The 23076-nt window shown below is 50.6% G+C and overlaps 1 protein-coding gene across 2 annotated transcripts in view; it reads left to right on the forward strand.

Annotated features, from left to right (window-relative positions):
• The window catches only part of SF3B3 (splicing factor 3b subunit 3), a 50083-nt gene extending 32850 nt beyond the window's left edge, over nucleotides 1–17233 (forward strand). For both annotated transcript variants that reach the window (XM_077830858.1, XM_077830859.1), the window contains exons 18-26: nucleotides 4134–4308; nucleotides 5323–5528; nucleotides 6435–6591; nucleotides 8614–8739; nucleotides 10514–10726; nucleotides 12309–12407; nucleotides 13359–13502; nucleotides 14253–14357; nucleotides 16188–17233. In XM_077830858.1, the coding sequence (XP_077686984.1) occupies nucleotides 4134–4308; nucleotides 5323–5528; nucleotides 6435–6591; nucleotides 8614–8739; nucleotides 10514–10726; nucleotides 12309–12407; nucleotides 13359–13502; nucleotides 14253–14357; nucleotides 16188–16328 (1366 nt within the window). In that variant the 3' untranslated portion in view covers nucleotides 16329–17233. The remainder of the gene's footprint in view (nucleotides 1–4133; nucleotides 4309–5322; nucleotides 5529–6434; nucleotides 6592–8613; nucleotides 8740–10513; nucleotides 10727–12308; nucleotides 12408–13358; nucleotides 13503–14252; nucleotides 14358–16187) is intronic.
• Nucleotides 17234–23076: the final 5843 nt, after the last annotated feature.

Consider the following 23076-nt stretch of genomic DNA (forward strand, 5'->3'; position numbering starts at 1 on the left):
CCCATTCTTTATTCAAGCCTAATGTAATGGTGTCCAGTTTGCAAATTAATTCCAATTGAGCAGTCTCTCGTTGGAGTCTGTTTTTGAAGTTTTTTTTTGTTGAAGAATTGCAACTTTTAGGTCTGTAATTGAGTGACCAGAGAGGTTTTTTTTTCTCTCCTGCTGGTAATAGCTCACCTTACCTGATCACTCTCATTACAGTGTGTATGGTAACACCCATTGTTTCACATTCTCTGTGTATATAAAATCTCCCCACTGTATTTTCCACTACATGCATCTGATGAGGTGAGCTGTAGCTCACGAAAGCTTATGCTTAAATAAATTTGTTAGTCTCTAAGGTGCCACAAGTACTCCTTTTCTTTTTGCAGATACAGACTAACACGGCTGTTACTCTGAAACCTACCAAGATTAGTAATCCAGGGCCTTCCTGTGGGGCAGGGTTGCTCCAAATCATATTCTTCTTCATACATTTTAAAATCCATTGCAACAGTATCTGTCAGCTGATAGCAAGATGCAGACTCCAGCACTAGGCTCATAAAATGCAACTTGTAGTTAATTTGTAAAAGGAAATTTTTGTATGGTGATGGGTGCTTCTGCCCTTGAGTTTTTAGGTCATTAAACAAAATGGGTGTAATTTTAGGTGTATTTTGTTCAGTAACAGTCTGACCTTATTTAAGCTAATAGCCACACTCCCAATGGAAAAAGAACAGGAGGACTTGTGGCACCTTAGAGACTCACCAATTTATCTGAGCATGAGCTTTCGTGAGCTACAGCTCACTTCATCAGATGGATGAAGTTTTGGGGGCAGGAGTGTGGAGGAATGGAAAAGCAGATAACAGCTTCCTTTTGTTCTAGAAGAATTAAGTAGAGCTACCAAGTAACACTGTCTGTAATCCTGTTCCTTTCTCCATACCTACCGGATTCAGTTACAGTTTCTCTGTTCAGATTAGACTGTAAGCTCATCAAGGCAGGACGTAAGAATACTTAAGTCTGAAAGCACCTTCTGTGCTTATGGTGGCACTATGTTAAGGTGCGGTGGAAGATAACCATATTGGGACAGTTATAGCCACAGATCAGTTTTATTTACGGAGCAGTACGTTTCTAGCAAGGCCGAGTTCTTGTGCGTGTTTCAAACCGTTTGTTCTTAGTGTCCAACTCGGTCACCTCAAGATTTTAGAATTGTATAAGGTTCTCAAGGTCGGTAGCTGTGTTAGACAAATGGGAACACAGACAGACTGAGCAACTGGTTTATTTGGAGATGCATAAGAATGCACAGCAGAAATGTTTATTACAAGAACTTGTCCCCTGCATACAGCGAGCACTGTGCTTGTATTTCAGCAAGTTTGCAGCTGAGAGGCACTATTTGCAATGGTTCTGATTCTCATCCCTCTAAATGAGGGGAGATTACAACACCACTGAGAAATAGGATACACAATCGTTGAGTGGGAAAGTACACGATAAACTGGGAATAAGGGAATTTCAGTGCATCCCGCTGAGCTGCAGGAGGAGTGACTGAAGGACATGTTGAGTAACTCTCTTAGATTTCATCACTGGAAAGTGCAGCGTGGGATAGCGACATTGTGAAAAGGGCCGTGGTGAGGACAGCTGCCCATTCCGTGGCATAGCCATGCTGCTCTTTTTAGCAGGGCTGCCAGAGTTCGTTTAGCAGCTTTCAGAGCACTAGATAAGACGGCTTTATTTGGTTCAATGTTTGGTTTGGGTTTTGCTCATGGTGTGGCTCATTTGTGTGTTAAGAAAAGGCATTGAATTATTAAACGTGAAGGCTAGGTCTACCCAGCAAGAGCTGTGTATGGGCTAGCCTCCCTGTGCCAGTTTAAATCCAGCTAGCTTGGGGAACAATAGCAGTGAAGGCAGTGTGGGCTTCGGAGCAGCTGAATGCCTACTCAGGCTCTGTGATGGGTTTGTACTACCGGCTTTGAAGACCATGCTCTGCTGTCTTCATTGCTATTGTTACCTGGATTCAAGCTAGCTCAGGTAGGCTGGCCCATGCCCACCTCTTGCTGTGTAGAAATACCCATAGAATCTAGGCTAGCTGCCCCAGCAATGGGGCCCTGGAGAAATTAGTAAATATATGGTGGTATCAGCATTCAGAGTATTTCAGGTCTGAGATCAGGCACTATAGGAGTATCGTATATGATCCCCTTATAGCTAGGAGATGACATTTCTAATATTTATCCCCCCAAAAATGTCCAATCAAGTGGTCGAAAACAACCACTGATCCACAACGGTAGTGCAAAGCAGGGTTGGCTTTTTTTAATTTATAGGCCTCTGTTTAGAAAATGCAACTCCACCTCTAGCTCACCATTGTGATTTTGTTCTGAGCTATTCTTTGCCCTGGCCAACGCCAAACATTTTGTCATGGAATGTCTTTCCTCAGTCCCCCTTTGCTTGGTTCCCAAAATACCTCATTCTGTAGGCCACCAGAAAGGTCCATTAGTGGTCCATGAATTGCTGTGCTGTTGGATTTACTTTATAGCAAAAGAAAAGGAATTCAACTACAAACAGATTTTAAAAATGACTCTGCCTCTTACCAGGAGAGAGAAGGAATTAAGTTTTTCTCTGTATGGGAAGTTCTGTGGCTGGCCTATTATAATTTGGCTATATGCTGTAAAATAACAGAAAAAGGAAAGTGCTGCATGAACTGAAAAGGCTGCTCTGTAGGAAATGGAGTGAGTTGTTGGTTTGAAAGTCAAAGGAATGACCGTGTTTTTTGTGTTGCCTGTTCCTATATCAGCCGGGGGGGGGAATAATTAGGAAGATAAGTGAAAATAAAGGGGAAGCTTACATTCAGGAGCCCTGCTTTATGTGACTACAAACAGGCACTTTCTTCTTGTCTGTCCTTTTTGGCATATTAAAGCATTCGATGTTTTTTTAAAGGAATCTTTCTGAAGGGACTCTTGGTTATTCTGGCTCCAGATGAGCTGGCATTTGTGCAGGCAAGCTGCAGAAAGACTAGCCATTCACACACTGGTATTTTTCTTGTCTTGTGACTAACCTGATTTTCATCGGAGAAACTTTTTGGGCCAGCTGTAGCTTCTAAACCACATTTGGATGCAGATGCCGTATTCCCAAGATTCCCCAATTCCATTCATCCACCTTTCTCCCCCCTGATAAAATATGATTTCTTTTGCATAACCGCACCGTTTGCAAAAGGCTGTTGATCACCCACCACTCATTGTGTCATCTCTGTCATAGATATAGCATGGTCTCATATTTAAAATAGGGAAGTGGGAGTCATAGGAGACCTGAATTCTGTGCTCACTTCACCCACTGATGAGCCCGTCTCATCCCTTCCCTGTAGTTCAGTTTCCCAGCCTGCAGAGTGGGGTCATCAAACCGAATGCATGGGATTAGTATGATCACCTGTAAGGGATTACAAAGAATCATAGAATATCAGGTTTGCAAGGGACCTCAGGTGATCATCTAGTCCAACCCCCTGCTCAAAGCAGGACCAATCCCCAACTAAATCATCCCAGCCAGGGTTTTGTCAAGCCTGACCTTAAAAACCTCTAAGGAAGGAGATTCCACCACCTCCCTAGGTAACGCATTCCAGTGCTTCACCACCCTCCTAGTGAAAAAGTTTTTCCTAATATCCAACCTAAACCTCCCACACTGCAACTTGAGACCTTTACTCCTTGTTCTGTCATCTGCTACCACTGAGAACAGTCTAGATCCATCCTCTTTGGAATCCTCTTTCAGGTAGTTGAAAGAAGCTATCAACTCCCCCCGGCACACAACACTGCACAGTTGGCCTGGTGTCTTGGAGGCAGGAGCATTCACCTTCCTCTGAGGCATCAGATATTGGCCTCTGCCAGGAAACTACTAACCAATCCATTGCTGAGCTCTCATGTAGCTCCGATATAGCATCCACTCCAAAAATCTAGCAGCGCTATTGAGAACTCTGTGGGTTTGTGTTCTGAAGGTTGGGAAAGAGTGATTAGCGCTCTCCCATCTGTTGAGGCTGCTGGCCTGGGCTGCTGAGAGAACAGCAGCTGGCCTGTACATTGATTTATGAAATGATAGCTGAAGACTGAGCTCCATCCTTGCTGTCTCTGGGGAATGGCTTGTGTTGGGAATTGCTAAATGCATGTGGCCTTTCTCTGTCCACGTAGGATTTTGGCATTGGAAAAGCTGGGGGCAGTCTTCAACCAGGTTGCCTTCCCGCTGCAGTACACCCCCAGGAGGTTCGTCATTCACCCTGAGAGCAGCAACCTGATCATCATCGAGACAGACCACAATGCTTACACCGAGGCCACGAAGGCCCAGAGAAAGCAGCAGATGGCTGAGGTAATCAGGACAGCTCATATATGCATGTGTGTCCTTCTGGACGCCCTCTCACTTGAGTGCTGAGGATCCCCACCTATGTTAACCTCAGGGACTGGAATTCTTTTGCTGGGTGTGAGCACGAAGGGCGGGCGGATGGAGTGCAGTGCAGGCCCGTGGGGATGGCAGGAGAGGTTGCTCAGAGTCCAGCATTGTATTCCACATACAGTTTGGGCTTGGGCTAATCACTTAACCTCTTCCTCAGTCTGTGTAAAACGGTGTATACTTAATGCTCAGCAGGTGGCCCTGTGATACTGAATGTTTGAAAATCCACTTGAGCTCCTCTGAAGGAGCCTGTATAAGGACAAATTGTTCTTTACTGTTTGCTGCTGTTGATTTCTTAGTAGTGGCCTCGGACTCTACGTTGCCAAATGATTAGTGGTTGGTTTTCTAGTTCAGTTATGGCGCTTCCGCATAATCATAATTTCAGCAGATAAATCGCAGTCCAAATGCTGCCTTTCACAGCATGCAGTACCCTGATGCCTTGACAGACTTTGAGATTATTCTGCTGAGCAATGATCCTGCTTGTGTATCACACGTTCTCTAGAATTTTTTTATTATTATTGCTGAGGTTGCTTGGAGTTGAATAGATTGTTTTCATTAAAGATTTCTCAGTGGCATCAGCTGGTGTTCTGGAGGCCGTCTCCCCAAAGCAATGGCCCCATGGGCAGTGAGGAATCAACAGTGCCGTACTTTTGAGCTCCATAACAACAGGCTGTATTGTAGTAAGGCAAGCGGAATCATGGTCTCGTAGGTTTCTTGTAGGCGTTGAGCTCTTGGCTCTCTGGCTTTGTAAAACAGAGGCTTTAACGTTCACTTGGCTTTCATATTAGTAGCACTTTGCCTTGGGGATCTCTCTCCATTGAAGCTTATCTTCTAAGTCTTCACCACGCCAAGCAACTTGGGTATCAGCCTGTCTTGAAACGAATCCCCTCTTGTGCTGAGTTCTTTCTCTTCCCGCTGTAATGTGTGCTGCAGGAAATGGTGGAGGCTGCAGGTGAGGATGAGAGGGAACTGGCCGCAGAGATGGCAGCCGCCTTTCTGAATGAGAACCTTCCCGAGTCCATCTTTGGTGCCCCCAAGGCAGGCAATGGCCAGTGGGCCTCTGTTGTCCGAGTGATGAACCCCATCCAGGGCAATACTTTAGATCTGGTCCAACTAGAGCAGAACGAAGCCGCCTTCAGGTAAGGAGCAGTGCCAGACGTAGTCTCTGGCTGTCATGTGCTTAATACATTGCTGCTTATTTGGCCCAGCCATCGTTTGAGTTGAAAGGCCACATTGCTGGGAGGCTGGGTACTAAACCCCAGTAGACACTTCCCTGTACTCCGAAGCTCTTATCTTTCCTTCGCCCAGCCCAGTCGTGCAAGGTGAGCATAGGCACTAACTCTTAATGCCAACGCATTCCCTGGACCTTTACAGAAGATGTTGAAGGATCGTATTCTAAAAAGGCCCCATGGGGTGCAGATGATGAAGAAATAAAAAGTAGGAGCAGTTGTCCTTGTGTTTCCCTCCCTCCTGTCCCCCTCTCTTCCTTAGCATCCCCTCTGCAGAGATTAAACTGCCAGGCAATGTTGTGGGTGCATTTAAAAGGGCAGGTACTGTGTATAAGAGAGAAGTCAGGTGGAACTGCAGCAAGGAAGATGAGTCAAGCCAACAGACACGCAGTCTGTCCATTTTGCTTTGTGTAATCAGTCCTCGAGACGCCTGACTCTTGTGGTGATGGGCTAAGCATCCATCGGGGGAGGAGAAAGATGAAAGGAGGGAGAAGAAGTTGCTGATAAATGTCCAAAATGTAAATTTCCTCTCAAAAGAAAAAGCAGCAGCCCAGATTCCCACTTCCTGCCTGGGCACAGTGAATATTCCATACCTATATTGCTGTCTAAATATGAATACTTAGTGTGTTTTTGGGGGGAAAGCTGAGTGCGGGGGATAGATGACTGAAATCAGCAATGTGAAGTCAGGCTTCCAAAGTTCTCACCCAGATTTACCATCCACGTGTGACATGCAGATCCTATCCCGAGGCAGCTCTGGCTTTGGTTTCTATACTTTGCTCACACTAACCTCTGGGCACCTGTCTGTGTTGTCCCCAGTGTGGCAGTGTGCCGATTCGCCAACGCCAGTGACGACTGGCATGTGCTGGTGGGAGTGGCCAAGGACCTGATTCTGAACCCCCGGTCGGTTGCTGGTGGGTTTATCTACACATACAAGCTGGTAAATAATGGCGAGAAGCTGGAGTTCCTACACAAGGTGAGCGTGCCCTGCATGGAGTGGGCTGACCTCTCTTGTGCTAACATTGTGGGAGGTACAGACCAAGAGAGGAGGAAGGGAGCCAGGAAAATCCATATTGAAGCTCATTGAGTGCATGAGAGGCCCAGACAATCTTCCGATGGGTTTGGAAAACTGACCACACTAAACTACAGTTTGAGTCCCCCTGAGATATCTTGTTCCAAAGCATATACCAGATAGACTGCCAGCTGTCAGCCCCACCTTCCCTCATGTGGCTGCTGCCAGTATTGGCAAATGGGCAAGCCCTGAGCTTTGCCAGGCAGGTGATAGTGCAAATGCAGGAACTTTGCACAACTGGCAGTAGCTGCAAATCTCACTACTCGTTTTCCAGGGCGCCTAACTGGCACTAGTTGGGCTCTAGCAAAGTGACTAGATATTTGGGGAGACTGTAGGCTAACCATAATTTTTCTCCTGCTCGGGGAAACTTTGAAGCAGGGAGAAGCCTGTCTACTTTCCAGGAGGAACTGGCGGGAAAATTCTGCACCCAGAGTTACTGTCTGTCTAGCTGCTTGTTTGGCCCCAACCCCATAGTATCAGCCCCTCACAACTGTCAGCACGTTTATTCTTGCGCCCCTGTAGGCGGTAGGGAAGGGTTATCCCTGGCACGGGTGGGGAGCTGAGGCCCAGAGACATTGACATGCCCAGGGATGTCCGTGATAGAGCTGGAAATGGACCCTGGTCACCTGAGGCCAAGCCAGGGCCAGGCCTGCATCGCCATGCGCTGGATTGACAGGTAGGGACCCTATTCCTGCTCCCAGAGAACAGTTACTGAGGCCCGGGGGTGGGGGGGGAATGCTACCCTTTTAAAATGCAGTATTCCCATGCTTGAGGAGCTTTCATAGTGGCTGTTTCTTTACAAAGCTGACCTGCTCTCAGGTCACTTGCATTAGTGATGAAGGTTCCCTGATACCCAGCTTTAGGTAGTATGGGCCTGTGCACCTTCTTTCGGTTAAATGCATAAGTGACTTGACTGCTCATAAGTGATCTGTGTTACTGATGGACCTCCAGGGTTTCAGCAACACCAAGTTCAAAGAAACCTCTGTTCTCCCTATGCATTCCCAGCATGGTTGAGAAATGGGCAGGGGATGAGGAAATGCTAAAGAATGTGGTGACTTTCTTCTTTCTTCCCACATTTCCAAGTTCATCAAGAGGGGTCTGTCCTGGCCAAGGGCCGCTAGGATGCCTTTTAACGTCCACCATGTAGCTTACAGAGCTAGTTGGATGGACTGGCTTTTGTTAGCCAGCGTGACCAAACCTGGAAAAATGTGCTGATGACTGTCAGCACCAAAAACGCCAGTGGAATTAATTTTTTCCATTATGATCGCTGACGGATACTTTTGGATTAACAAGAATATGGCATTATCCTTAGGAAAATTTGCCTGCATTAGAGCTGCCAAGGACATCTTGAGATCTTTCAGATTTAACATCTTCTCCACTGGCTGGTCCAGAACTCTCACTGCAAGCGCTGAATCGGATCGAGACTCCTGAGCCTGAAGGATTGCTGATTGCAATCTGAATTGGATTTAGCAAAAAGTAAAATCTTGTTCATATTGGGGAAACAGTAAAGCCACTGATTGGGGTGACAGTGCCTTTTCTGCCTTGCTGCATATTCTGCTCAATTGCTCGTAGAATGATCTCCACACTCAACTCCAACTCTCTCATTTAAGTGCTCTGTCTGATATTCAGTGACTTGGGAGTATCCTATCCAGGATTGCATAAGCACCAATAAAACATGGTGTTCCAGCATATAGTGTACTGCTGGCACAGGGGTTAGGAATTCTGCAGGACACATCAAGGACTCAGATTAACCTTGCCATTGCCAGTATCAAGGCTTTAAAGCTTCAACAGAACCACTGGATAAAGTCCATTCTCCAGCTCTGCTTTATTTTGCAGTAAAGGCGCAAGTACAGTCATTTGTCTTCAGGGGGTTTTGTCTGTCTCACTGGGCTTTCTAATGTGTGTTCCTCTCACCTCCCTGTGTAGACCCCTGTGGAGGAAGTACCTGCAGCCATTGCCCCATTCCAAGGCCGAGTCTTAATTGGAGTTGGAAAACTCTTACGTGTCTATGACCTGGGCAAGAAGAAGCTGCTTCGGAAGTGTGAGAACAAGGTATTGGCTTTGGTTCTTGATGGGTGCCATTTCTTGGGGTGAGGGGTCTGAGTAAAGAGTAACACTCGGGGATACATTTTCAAAGGAGGGTTTTAGGTGTGCTATGTTTAGTGTGTGTGTTTGTTTTTGTCCTAAATAAACTCCACACCAGAGGGCCCCATCCAAAGTTCTGGGTGCCCTGTACATACACCCCAAAACAGAATAACCTAAGAAATACCAAGTAAAAATCAACCACAGCAGCAACTGCTTCTCCCCCATGCCACGTTTGTCATTTGATCGCCAGTCAGGTGTGCAATACCTTAAAACCCCACCACGCTTCCCTTCTAGACAGAACTATTAATGGGTTTCTCACGCACTTGTTCTAATGAAATGCATAGTCCCTCCAGTACTGCTGTATCATATGTGGGTCTTCTCTCCTCTAAATACAAATTGAGGGTCTGGTAGCATTTCCCATTTGACTAAATGGGAGACACTTTCACCCCTTACACTAGGGGACAGTAGATTCTGCCAACAGCCCAGCAGAGTGTAGGCAGAAACAGCGGAGCTATGGGGCTCTGGTGTGCCATTGGATCTGGACGCACTGGAGAGCTAAAGTGGGCAGCTGTTAAACTCTTTTACAGCCACAGAAGGAGCTGTGTGCCAGGACAGAAGTCAAAGGCTGTGTCTACACTGCACACTAAGCCAGGGTCTGTGGGATCTGGGTCTGCGATTGAGCATCCACACTGCGTTGTAAACCCCGGGTTTACAATTGCTGGACCTGGGTCTCACAGCCATGCTGATGTGTCCATACTGCCTATGCAGACCTTCTGACTCAGGCCTGCAGCTTGAGTTGCATCCACACTGCAAAATGACAGGCCTTGGACCCAAGTCTCAGTGGGACGTGGGTTCTGAGCCACCCCCATAGCAGCATCTTAGGACCTGGCTCCTGAGTGCTTGCTGACCCGAGTCAGACTGACTTGTGTGTGGACGTTAGAAAGAGTTAGGCTCAAACCTGAGTCAGAGCGCAGCCTTAGTGTGGAGTATAGACATACCTCGAGAGGCTCGTTAGGTTCCATTAGGACTGCCAAGGATACTGCATTGTTTTAAGCTCTAGGCATATGGGGGGGGAATGGGTGTGTTTTGCTCTCCATGGCTGATACATTAGACAGCACGAAAGCAGTTAAACTACAAAGCGCTTTTTCTAGTGCTTTAGCTGGCTGCTTCTCTTCCCATTTCCTTCTCCTGCAAGTTACAGGTCTTAGGCCAACCTCTGATTGTCCACTGCACATAAACACACACCAGAAAACCCACAGGGTAAAAAGGGAACATGGAGAGGATAGATTTTGCCTAGGTTTTGGCTCTCATCACAACTTGCAAAGTTTTCTTCTCAGATGCATTGTGACCGGAGCTGTGAAGTGGCATTGCCTGGCCTGGAGGTCAGGGGGCATAGCCAAAAATCTGTAGATGTAGAGGTGGCATCTGTGCTCCTACACACACCCCTGATCAGACTACTGCTGCTCCGGACAGGCTTATTTATGGGGTCAAAAACTGGGCACAGTGGCCACTGTAGTTCAGGTCTGCACTAACACCACTTCTGTCCGTGTTCTGGAGCCATGGTGGGGCAGAATTGCAGTTGTGGTGTCAGAGCCATGGTGTAAAATTGGGGATTAGTCAATGGAGCAAGGAAGAAAAATCATTTAAAATGAATTGAGTCAGGTGGATTTTCTGCGTTGGAATGAAGCCCATTTGAGTTCTTTATCAGGACTACTTACTGTTGTAATTCCCTTTCTAAAAGCACATTGCCAACTACATCTCCGGTATCCAAACCATCGGGCACAGAGTGATAGTCTCAGATGTCCAGGAGAGCTTCATTTGGGTGCGCTACAAGAGGAATGAGAACCAGCTGATCATCTTTGCCGATGACACCTACCCTCGGTGGGTTACCACCGCCACCCTCCTTGACTATGACACTGTGGCCGGAGCAGACAAGTTTGGCAACATCTGTGTGGTGAGTACGTGTGTCTGAACTGTCAGGACACCCCAGAGACTGCAAGTACTCACTGGGAACAGCTACGTATGTCTACAGAAATGAGAAAATGTGTGTTTAGTTAGCGCCAACGCCCTATAGCTAGCGTTGGTTTGTTACAAGTGCCCCGTGGGACAGTTATTCGTCAGTGATTCAAAGCAAACAAGTTAAAGCATTGGCACATCAGAAACTACCATCCTCAAAAGTTCAGTGAACTTATTTAAAAATAAAACCTTTCAGTGCAGATGCGCTCTTGACCACTGGTAGCCACTGAGCATTCCCTGATGCTTTTGTCAAGAGCAAGGGTGTTTGCCCTCTGTATTGGCCAAATCCCAGCTCTGGTGTTTAGCTCTGCCTCCAGAAATTCCCTGTGCATTTTGGGTTGGTTACAGAATTCCATGCTGCTTCCTGACCTCTTCTTTCCCCCCTGGGGGCTGAATTTCAGTGGCACGTGGACTGTGTCTCCTCGTGGTGGTCCGATCAGTTTCTGAAGTGCACAAGGTGCAGGCTTCGAAGCCTGAGTTCTAGATGTGTCTAATGTTACTCAGCTAGCGTTTGGCTGAGGCACAAACCAGTCCTTGTCTGTCGTTACACCCCAGCCTCCATCGGGCTGGTCTGGCACAACTTAGCTTTGCCTCTGTGGACACAGTCGGTGAATGCCAGTGCCAAGGCAGCCAGAGACCCATCCCATGTGACCAGGTTCTGCCCTGGTGACTTAGCTCTCAGTTATCAGGAGTTTTACCTTATTTCCCCATATGTTGTGGGTGCTGTGTCCCGTGTTCTTACTCTCTGCACTGATGCATACATGCTTCTCTTTGTATCCTGACACTGACCACTTTCTGTACTTGACAGTATAAAATGGTGCACGCTGTTCTTTAGTCTTTAATCACACTGGTGCCAAGAGATGCATTTAGTTTGGGGTGAGGATAAACCTCCAGGATGGCCCCTTTGGTGAAGGAGCTGAATTATTAGTCACCTTTCTATCTTGCTGTTCCTGTGCAGCCAGTTAACACTGGGCTGGTCTCCTCTAGGAAGTTAGATTGGCTTAACTATGTCACTCAGGGCTGTGAAAAATGTCTTGCCCTGTGCGACTTCATGAAGCCAACCTAAGTCCCAGTGCAGACACTGCCAGGTCAGCGAAAGAGTTCGTCTGTCACCCTGGCTACTGCCTCTCGCAGAGGTGGATTCACTGCAGTGATGGAAAACCCTCTTCTGCTGCTGTAGTAAGTACCCGTGCCGCAGGGGTGCAGCTGCAGCAGCGTTTCTAGTGTAGCCGTACCCACTGTTGTGAATGACAAGAGAAGGGTCATTCCAGTGGCCTGAGCGTTTCCCCAAACAGTCGAGCACCCAGCGTTCCTAGTGCCCCGCACGCATACCAGCGAGGGTCTGTGTTACATTCCTGTCAGACCAGGGCACTTGATGTAATGCAAACTAAGTGCTCCTGTGCTGGCAGGGAAGTGTGAACACCCTGCAGCCAAGGGTTAACTAGCCTGCATCCTTCTCTTGTTCGTACGGTGCTGGCAACAGACCAGCACGCTGACTCTGTCCTGCTTTGTCAATACAGGTGAGGCTGCCTCCCAACACAAACGATGAGGTAGACGAGGATCCGACAGGCAACAAGGCTTTGTGGGACAGAGGGCTTCTCAATGGAGCGTCGCAGAAGGTAACCCTTCCTAGGAGAGTGGGGGGGCAGGCAATTAGCTCCTCTGTGGAGCTTTGCAGAGTGAATGCCAGTGCATCTTTGGGGATCCATCCTGAAGGGAGATGAATCCTGCCGGGTAAGGGTCTGTAACCAGAATGGCCACAGCCAAACACCTTACAGTTCTGAGAGCGCTGGCGAACGCCTGCCAAGAAGTGACTTTCTCTGGGAGCAGGCCAAGGGCCCCCAGGTTACATTTCTCTTTCACTCCCCTGCCCTCTTATCAGCCACATCCATATGTGTGTGAAGAGCTCTAAGCCATTTGGGTAGAGCCCTGGATTTTGTCGCATGCTCTCCAGTGGAAGAACTTGTTCCGTTCCCCTCCTGATCCTGCTGGTAGAGCTGTGCAAATCCACGGGTATCCGCTTTATATCCGTGGCCCATTGATGCAGATACAAATTTTGGATCTGTACAGAGTTCTGACAGTAAGAGCGGTCAGGCAGCTGTGACGAACTGCGGTGCGGATCCTCCACCTGCCCTGGGCAGAGGGCCTTGGGGGTAGAGACAGGGGCCGGGGCTGCTCGGGCCCCACACCCAGGGCAGGTGGAGGGTCTGCCGCTGCTTCCCACAGCTGCCACCCAGCTCTTACGGTGGCCAAGCTGTGGCTCCAAGCTGCCCCCCTCCCCAGAGCCGGGTTGGGGAGAGCCTTGCTGGCAGCTGTGGGGAGCCCTGGTCCCTCCACGTACCCTGGGTGGGGGGCTGTTCAGGAGTGGGGATGGGGGTGCCTCGGAGTCTCAGTCTGGCCCCTGGTGTAGAGCCCTGCAAATCCACAGATATCCACAGATCATTTTTGCAGATCAGATGCAGATACACATTTGTGTATCCACACAGGGGTCTACCTGCCAGCCCCTTTTATGCGTATGTCGGTTGTGGATGAACTCCAGAGGAAAATACTGACCCGTGACTTGTTTGCAGGCTGAGGTGATTATGAATTACCACGTGGGAGAGACAGTGCTGTCGTTACAAAAGACCACGCTGATTCCTGGAGGGTCTGAGTCTCTTGTGTACACCACCTTGTCGGGGGGCATTGGTATCCTGGTCCCCTTCACATCCCATGAGGTAAGAGCCATCCTGCTGCAGAAGCACGGAGTGACTGCCCAGCCACACCCAGCTTCTGTGTCCGCATCCTCTGTTGGCTTGTGTGTGTTGGTCGTAGACTATAGGTGACTGCAGTATGTGAACGTCAAGTGTGCAACAAAGCTCCTGCCAAAGGGAGCCAGTGAGATCAGGGCATATGGAAGGAGGGTGGGAAGAGACAGAGCCCACTAACTGGTCTCTTCCCCGTGACTGCTTCCTTAGGAATGCATTGCAGGTGCTTTGCTGTCTGGTGCACATGTCAAAGGGTTAGCCAAAGCGTGGCCCACTCAGTTATATGACTTGGGACAACCTGAAGCCCTATATTTTAATAGAAACGTGCAGCTTGTAGCAACTAGCTCCAGCACTTGGTGCTCCATCTTGATCCATGCACAGGCTGCTGGCGCATTGCGTGCTGGGAGCTGTACTGCTTTGGCCACGCTTCCATCCTACACGTGAGAGCAGCTGACACCTGTTTGGATTTATGCAGGTTTGGGGAGCACCTTGTGTTCCTGGCAGAATGGCCTGGGTGGGCTGGTTTTGGACGCTCCTGTCCCAGTGAAAAAGAAAATTGGTGCCTGGAAGTGGTGGGGCGCCCCTTTGTGGCCAGGAATTAACTGAGCTGTGCAGGGCACAGGCTGCTAGTGGAGTGCTACCATATCCTGATGTTACTCCAGTCCCACATGGGTGGGAGGAGCAAATTGTTCTACCTCCCAACTACTTGTGTCCCTTCAGGATCATGACTTCTTCCAGCACGTGGAAATGCATCTGAGGTCGGAGCACCCCCCTCTCTGTGGACGGGACCACTTGAGCTTCCGCTCCTACTACTTCCCAGTTAAGGTAGGTCTGGGGTCTAGGTCCACCAGGACAGCGGTAACCAAGGTTGGCCAGTTGGCAGGTCTGCCACTGGACATGTTCACTGTTCCAATATATCGTGTGAGCGTGTCATGGAGTAACAGGCCCACAACTCCCTCCAGGGAGCTTGCCACAGCATAAACTACAAGAGAAGGTGATGTTAGCAGAGCCACTGTTGAATGGCCTAATACAGAATATTCCCAATTATCTGAGTAGTAGTGGGGACGTGGATTTTATTCAAGTAATGGAGAGTTCTGATAATCAAGAGGGCAGGCATCATTCACCAGTGGGGTGGCCTCCCACATAGACGGGGGCTCCTCCTCGTAGTCCAGTCCAGGGGTCTCGCTCTGCCTCATTCACTCCCTCCAAGACTGGGGCTGCAGAGGGCTCTCTGCACTGTCGTAGGGCTGGGGACACCCCATCCCTGCAGGCTCAAGGTGTGGATGGGGAGGCTCCGGTCCTGGCAGAGCAGAGACCCCACCCCAGCCAGGACTGCAGCCTTCCCTGCACCTTATGCCTGCAGGGATCACGTGTCCCCAGCCCTGCAGCAGCACAGCGAGCCTGCTGTCGTGGCCCCACTCACTCACTCCCATGACAGCGGGGCTGCAGAGGGCTCCTTGCGCGGCCGCAGGAGCCATTCAGCAGCAGGGAGGCATCCCCCATAGCCAGGGGTTCGTCCTTCTCGTAGTTCTGGCTGTGGGTCTCTGCTCTGTTAGCCGAACCAAACCCCTGGTCCCTCAGCATGATCCATTCTGCAGAGGGCATATATCTCATGCTGTGGGACAAAGAAGGGATTTGGGTAATGTGGAGGTTTGGATAACAGGGTTTCAGATAAATGGGACTGTCCTGTAATACCTGGCTTTTGTCTAGTGCTTTTCATCCATAGGTCTCAAAGCACTTTACAGAGGAGATCAGTATCATTACAACTGGGGAAACTGAGGCACGGAGTGGTGCAGTGATTTGCCAAAGGTCACCCAGCAGGCCAGTGGGGGAGTTGTGAACAGAACCCAGGTCTCCTGAGTCCCAGCCCAATGCTATCTCCACTAGGTGACACTGTGGCCCCTCCCAGAGCCTCCTATTAACAATCAGGAAGATTTAAAACTAGGCCATGGTGTGGAATGTTGGATCTACACCCTGCACAGGCACCTGCCTGTTGCACCCTCCCCCGCTCCTGCTTTGTGCACCACCCTTGGGCGCCTGCATGGCTTTGCCTTGGTGTTCTGGCCATCGTGTTAGCTGTAAGCCGTCACTATGCCACATACCCAGGACTTCCAAGAAGCCTTTTTACAGCTTGCAGGATGTTTATCACTGCAGCTCTTGTAGTGTCCCTGGAGCTGTTAAGAGGGTATAGAACCAGATAGGTGTCCCAGCTACTCAGGAATTGCCCAGAGATGAGTCAGACCTATTATTGATAGCCTTGGGGCTAGTCCCAAGACCTCAGAGACCTTTGAAACCTGATTGGAGACTTTCCCCTTCACCGATCCCTCACTCACAATCTTCTCCTTCAACCCCCTCCAGCACATGCCATCTAGAGACCCTGTGCCAGACAGGACTTGCCGGCTGAAGCGAGATCAGCCTTGTCCTTCCCTCAAGTGGTCTGGGTTTATTGGGGCTCTTGTTAATTAGTTTGACTCCAGCTGCTGTTCTCCAGCAGATGAGGTCACTGAGCCTGGTCCTGTTTCGAAAGCGAGATTAAGAAACTCCTGGCAAAGAGCTGTTTGCCGTGCTGCCCTTTTGTCCATTCTGACTAAGCGGTGTTGGGGCTGAGCCCGTTTGCTACCCAGTTTCTAACGTGTTCCCGTGTCCTGTCTCTAGAATGTGATTGACGGGGACCTTTGTGAACAGTTCAACTCCATGGAACCCAACAAACAGAAGAATGTCTCGGAAGAGCTGGACAGGACCCCACCCGAGGTGTCCAAGAAGCTGGAGGATATCCGCACGCGCTATGCCTTCTGAGCAGCACAGCCCCTCCTGGGACATGCCAAGGACGCTGTTCCCAGCCGGATTGGAAGGAATAATGTGTGTTTTTTTCCCTTTTTAACTTCAGTTTGCTCGTCTTGCTCTGGCCCCTGGGGCTGGGTTTGTAAATTTAAAATCCAAAGTCATGAGCATTTCCCATAAACTCAGTACCAGGAGTCGGGCTTTCCAACATGGCAAGGTGCTTGCTGGAGGCCCTGGGTCCCTGTAAACCCATCTAGTGATCATAACTGCCTGCGAGAAGAGCAGGAAAGCTCTCCAGGCCTGCCCTCCATCCCTGGGGTCACAGGCACATGGCTGTCAGCTGCCCCGTCTCTTTGTCTAGGACCAGAGCCTGGACCCATTTTCTGAGGCTCTTTGGGGCTAGACCCCGAATGGCCTCATGAAGCGAGCTGGGCAGGGCAGTGCTTGGCAGAGCCCTCTCCCCACTGATGGCATCTGGGTCAGGAGCGCTCAGATGGGGATCTGGAGCTGCCCAGCCCTTTGGTGGGCTGTAAACAGCTGGGGTGTGACTCTGAGATGCTGCAAGGGTAATTGAAATAGCCCTGCCCACACACACACCCACACCACGTGCTAGGGGTTGGGGTTCCGTGAGCCCCATGGCCAGTGTATGGAAGTCCCAGCACGCGAAGCTCTGAAAGGGGAGCATTACCACACGTGGCCTGAACCCCCCAGTGGAAAGGCTGGGGCCGGCTTGGAGTCCTTTGTTTTTAGCTGGTTTCCCTGTAAATATAGTTTTGTACAATGTTGACTCTGGTGGGGCGTGGGCAGAGGTTGAGCCGGGACTACATGTGTTTTGTAACAGCTTTTGCACGAGCAGTGTCCTGTCTCCGAGCTGTGACTGGGGGCAGCACAGGAAGAATAAAAACCTGGTTTTTAAATTGGTTTGAGTGCTGACCGCCTTTACTCCCAAACAGTGTCTCTCAGCAGGGGGCCACACCCCGGGCAGGGGAGAGGGTTATTGAGCAATGGGAATGCTGCAGGTTCTAGATCCACCTTCCCTACGCTGGAAAGCCACCCAGCCACCCTCCCTGCTTCTCCTTTGGCCCTGATATAGGGGGCAACAGGGGGCCACTTGCATCTGCAGGCTCAGGCAGTTGGCCACCAGCCTATGCTTCTCTCCTACGGTGCTGCGATCCCCAGCCTGCTGGTGAAGGGGGCGTGGGAGCTACCAACAAGGAGTTGGGGCGGATGTCAGCCAAAAGCCTGTGAAATAGCAGAAATTAGTAGGGGAAAGGTGAGAGAACGGACTGCAGAAATGAGACCGGCTGCCTCCCATTTGCTCGCTGTTTGGCTGTGCAGATTTGTCCGTAGAGCTAAACACCATATGCAGGCTCCCTCCCGGGCTCCTTTTCGTGCTTTGTTTTGTAAGCTGCCTTGCTCTGGAGCTGGCTGCCGGGTGTGGAGTGAGATGCTGCCCAGGATTTACAAATCAAGTTCTTGCCCATTTTACCGAAGCACAAGCTTTGCTCCCTGGCTTCCGCTCCAGTTTTGGAGGGCTAAAGCAGAGGCCAGCTGTGCAGCGGTGGAGGCAAAGCCCTAGTCAGCCATGAGCATGGATACGATTTTGTCACGGTAAAACTAGGCAGAATTCATGGAACAGTCACGGTAAAAATGTACAAAATCAGGGTGTGGTCATGGCAACAAAAACTGTAACAGTAACAATGAAGTGCTGCAGTGTGACGCGGAGGGGTTGCCAGTGACCCACAGGCTGTGTGACCTGCTGAGATAAGTCATGGGGTGAAGGGGGCACTCCCTTCCCAAGCCCCACCACCTGGGGCAGAAGCCCGAACTCATGGACATCTCTTAAAATCATGGAATCCGTGACGGAATCACAGCCTTAGCCATCAGTAGCAGATGTATGGATCTGCATCTCTGATATTGATGCAATATTGTGACCCAGGGGCACACGGCAGCACTTCAGCAGACTTAAAGATTCCCCAGACTATCTCCTGATCTGTAATCCAGTCAGAAGGATGATTAGTGGCACTAGACTAGCATTTTGAGTTCGATTCCTTTGTCACCTTGGGCAAGTCACAATCCATTTTAGGCCCCAGCCCTCTACCTGCTAAAGAGGGGTAATACTTCCTGACCTCACTGGAGCGTAGCGAGGATGAACTAGTCATGGGTTGGGAGGTGCTGTGGTGGTGAGTACCAAGGTAGATCACCTCTGTTGGTGCCCTTTCGGTTTTCCTGATTCCTTCATTCCATTTCCAGGATTTCTCCTAGGGGCAAGCTGGGGGGAAGTGGGGCATCGAGGCTGAGAGGTGCTTTGCTCTGCTTCAGAACTGAGCAGCAACTTCTTCCAGCATGCTCAGGTTCGGTGCTGACATTGACATTAGGCTCTTGGCCAGGGCCACAAGGACTTGTGTTCTGTGCTACAGATGTTCTTGATCACAGTAGCAAATCCCTCCCACTCTTGTTGGCCCGGATGAAGGGCACGGGAGTCGAGTCCATAAAATGAGAGTCGGCAAGTTGACTAGGACAAAGCTGTGGCTAGTGACCCAATACCCTGACCTCTACACTTTGTAGTGGTCCCTCGGTTTGATTGCTCTGCACAGGAATTGGAAGCATGGCTGCTGGGGCCTGTCTCGTGTTGGCTGTGGGACTTGGCTCGGCCACAGCCCCATTAAGCTCCTGTCTGAACATGGACCATTTGACAACATTGCTTCCAGGGGTTCTCACGTTTTTGTGGGAGCTCTGTAAATGAGATGGCTGCTTCTGCCACACTCCTGCAGTTAGAAGCGGGCTCATTGCTCCTGGTTGATGGGAATGAGTTTGAGAGGGCCATCGGGATCTGGTGTGAGGACATTGGGAGGCTGGTATGGAGCAGAGAGCGGCAGCTGTTCTGATTTCCTTGGGATGCCTTTTGGCCAGAAGCATTCCTGTAGGATCGCTGCATCCCCAGCTGCATTATCCTCCTTAGCTGAGGGCTTGAGTGTTGCTTATCTTTCAGAATTGGATGTGGAGAGCAGCCAGACCTCTGGCTGTGGTGCTGCAAGCTGTCTGTTTCCTCACCCCTCCTCCAGCCTTAGGACTCTCCTCCCAGGAGCATTGGTCTGCACTCCTCTCATTGCCTCTCCTCCTCCGAGCGGGTGGTGACTCCGGGGCCAGGAGCACCCTGTGGCACGTAGAAATTACATCTTGCACTGAAGGATCCCCCAAACTAGATGTGCAGCACTGCTGAAATTCAGCCCAGGCAGGGGATTGAGGTAGCATCCAACCAGCCTTTTCAACAAACGCATAGCCCAGACACTGAGACAAACCCCCTTCTTCACACTGACACCCCCAAACGCCTCCCCCCCCATAAACAAACATCCATATCCAATCCACCACAACAGAAACGTGAGCGATGGACTGGGAGCCAGAGTGTTCCCGCTCCATCTGGACTCCCCTGGGAGAGCTGCCATGTGGTGAAGCACTGAGGAGAGACAGGAAACTACCTCCACACCCACTTCCACCTTAGTGATTCCCAGCAGATCCCTTCGCTGCTGCGTTCCTTTGCCTCTGGGACTGGCCTCTGTTCCCAGTGGGGAGGGGAACAGGATGTGTGAGGTGCTCTCCTTCCACCTTGCAGAAAGCACATTGGCTAAGCAGTTTGTTTATTCCATCTCCCCAAGAGAACAAATCACAACAGCGTTGCTATTGCTGGAAGGCTCTGGGACAGCACAGTGATGGGGGAAGGAGGTGAATAGACTGGGGTTCTCTTACCCTAGGGAAGGGTTTGACCTCCCCGGAGGGTTTCTGTACTTCACTGCAGAACAGTGGTACAAACTTCCTACTGTGCCAAAGCAGATAGCTGAACTGTCTTCTGTTGCTGCTAGGTCCTTAAGTCCATACCTGCCCACAGTCCAAAACCAGACCCTTCCCAGTCAGTTTCTTCTGTTGCTTCATCTAATCTAGTGTTGCAGGTCACCCAGGCTGGACCCTCCTGTGACATGTGCATGAAAGATCTCCAGTGCCCCAAGGTTGCCTGGCAGCAACAGCATGTTAGCAATGCACTGGGGTAAAGAACTGTGTGGCCGATGGGAAATCAGCCAGGTAAGGAGGAATGTGTTTGCAGTGCAGGTACAAAGGAGGGCGCACTTTGGGAGCTGGATCAAAGCCCTTTTGGTCCTCATGAGCTGTTGAATCCAGCATCTGTTTTATCACACCGTCATTCTCTTCTGTGGAACAGCATCTCAGATGCCCCCGTTTATCACTGCTGTTAGCCACAATTAGGGTAACTAGGAGGCTGTCTGGCCTGCAAGCAGAATACACCATTCCACACCCCATCTCCACAAGGAATTGATAGAACCAACTCAGACCCAGCACCTCTGGCTGGTGACTCTCCCTTTATCATCTGGCTGTTGCTGCAAGGACAAGGGAAGGAATTTTCTCTGTCTTATTTGCACACCTGATTCCGCTGACACCTTCCCATGACCCCTGTGTCTAATGCATCACAGCACTTGATGCTTTCTCTTGCATTTGGTTCTCTTCTTCCAGTTACCCCGGCATCACCCTGCAGGAAAGGGGTGATGTCACAGCGTAAATGTGGCCCTTTCTGTTGGCATTTGCCCCATGAGTTGCACCCTCTAGAAAAGGGGAGGGAGGCATCTTTGACCTGCAAACTCTGCATGTCCTGCCAAGGCAGTGGCAACTCCCCATCTCTCAGCTGCTTGAGCTCTGACTCGTCCATCTGGTGGGGCACCCAAGCTGGAAATGGAGTTGTGGGTCTTGTGTCCCCCCATTCTGTTAAGTGGGTGAAAGCACTGGAGTCCTGGGTTTGTGCTCTGCCTTGGATCATAAGTGAAAATGACTTAAGTGACTTCCAGTCCTTGCTCTACAGACCAACGCAAGGGCTAGTCCCTGTCTGAGCTGGCTCACAGAGCTGGGATAACAGCATTATGTGGCAGTCGTCAGGACAGAGCAATGTTAATGCCTGTTAACTGCCCCGGTAGGATAATCTTGGGTGGCAGGGGAGGATGCGTGATCCATAATGGGGGGGACTGCAGCAAAGCAAACCCGGCAGGGGTGGGCGCTGCTGTGGAAATGGCAACCGTAAAGAATGTGCCTGGGTTTAAAACCATGCATGAAGCCAGTTTGCAGCTGAGGGTTGCTCGGGGCTTGTGTCACATGCCAGATCACCCGGTTCCAAGTGGCCACACCTGGGCAACAGAGACCAGGGCTTCATGTTCCCCATGGCTCATGCGTTCTAGCAGACAGGTGCATTACTGGCTCCCCGTCTCACGCGAAGGCCCTCCAGTGCCATGTGACAGAAGCTGGCGCCGCGTGCAGCAGTCCTACGGGGAGAGGGTCCAGTCCCCAGGGCTGTCCAATCCAGCACCATTCACCGGCAGGGATCTCACTGACAAATGTGGCTTTGATCAATCACAGCAGGTGTTTCATAAATTCTCTGGGAATTCCCTGCCATGAGGAAATCAGCCCCTGCTTTGCAGTGGGTGATGGGCTGCTGGGGCAGAGGGAGAAACCCCCTTTCCCAAGAGCTGTGCCCAGGGAATGCAGCAGGTGTGCATCAAAGGCCCAGCCTTCAGAGCTGCGGGAACTCCCAAACCTCCACTGGGGTTTGCCTTTGCCCCATTCAGGCTCAAACAGAACAGTGACACGGACCCTTCAGGGATGTGGCTTCCTCCTGTGTCCCCCCCACCTTGCACATGCATCCTTTTGCAATCACCGAGGTTTCTTTAAGCATGCAGGAGCCTCTGTTAAGGCACTGTGTTGCCAGTTGGAACTCTGTGTCTCTTTCCATCCGGTGGAAATTCCCAGCGTCTCATTTTGCAGAGAGGCATCGCTCTGATTGGTTCAACTGTTGTTTGTTTCAACATTTGAATGGTGGGTTCCTCCCTTCCGCCCCTACAGAGCTGCAAACGGCTTTTGGGGCGAGGACCGGATAGGTCAGAGGCAGAGCCAGGGGATAAACCTTGGCTCCTTGGCACTGTCTAGACTGCCAGTCAAAAGCTATTAATTAATGGCTCCCTCTTGTGCCTCACTCCCTGCCAGCAGAGAGCTCAACACAGCTTAGCCCCACCAGTCACAAACTGCCATCAAATGCTAAACCCAGCCCACAGGCCTCCCGCCAGGCCCTGAATGTCCCAGTTGTGGGCTGCTGAGGGCAGTGAGCGTCAGAGCCGCGGGCATCCTGCTGCCCCTGCCAGGTGAACTCTGACAGAGGCCTGGCGCTCACCCAGCTTGCCGAGGACAAGGTGTGGATGGGAGCTGTGAGGCCTGCACTAGAAAGCCACGGCTGGAGGTGCTGATGGATTCAGTGGCCTGCCCTGCTCACTCTGAAGCCCTGAGTAGTGACGAATTGGATGGGTCCTATTCCATACATCCTCTGTAGACACCACAACCCCCTCTCTGGGCCTCCCTATGCCAGCAAGCCTCACCTGCTTAGCAGCCAGGGCCCTGTCACGCTGCTCCCTGGCTCTGCTGGGCCTTGGGAGAGCCAGGAAACCGCAGCAGCTGAGGGCAGTGGGAAGGAGACTCATGCTGAGTGTCCGTGGGGCATGGGTGGTGCGCAGCAGCTGGCCTGCCCTCCGACACTGAGGGAACCTGAGAGGAAGGGGGCCTTATGGAGAACGCCCACCACCCGTGTGGGACTCCTCTGAGGCAAAGGAGCCAACTCAAAGCGCTGCCATGCTGCCCACCCCACAACACCTTCCAGGCAAGTCAACGGTTCCATGTGATCAGTGGTGGCGGAAGCAACTGCCTGGTCTAGCATGGGTAC

This window comes from Eretmochelys imbricata, chromosome 12 (assembly GCF_965152235.1).
Source record: "Eretmochelys imbricata isolate rEreImb1 chromosome 12, rEreImb1.hap1, whole genome shotgun sequence".
NCBI classification, from domain to species: Eukaryota; Metazoa; Chordata; order Testudines; family Cheloniidae; genus Eretmochelys; species Eretmochelys imbricata.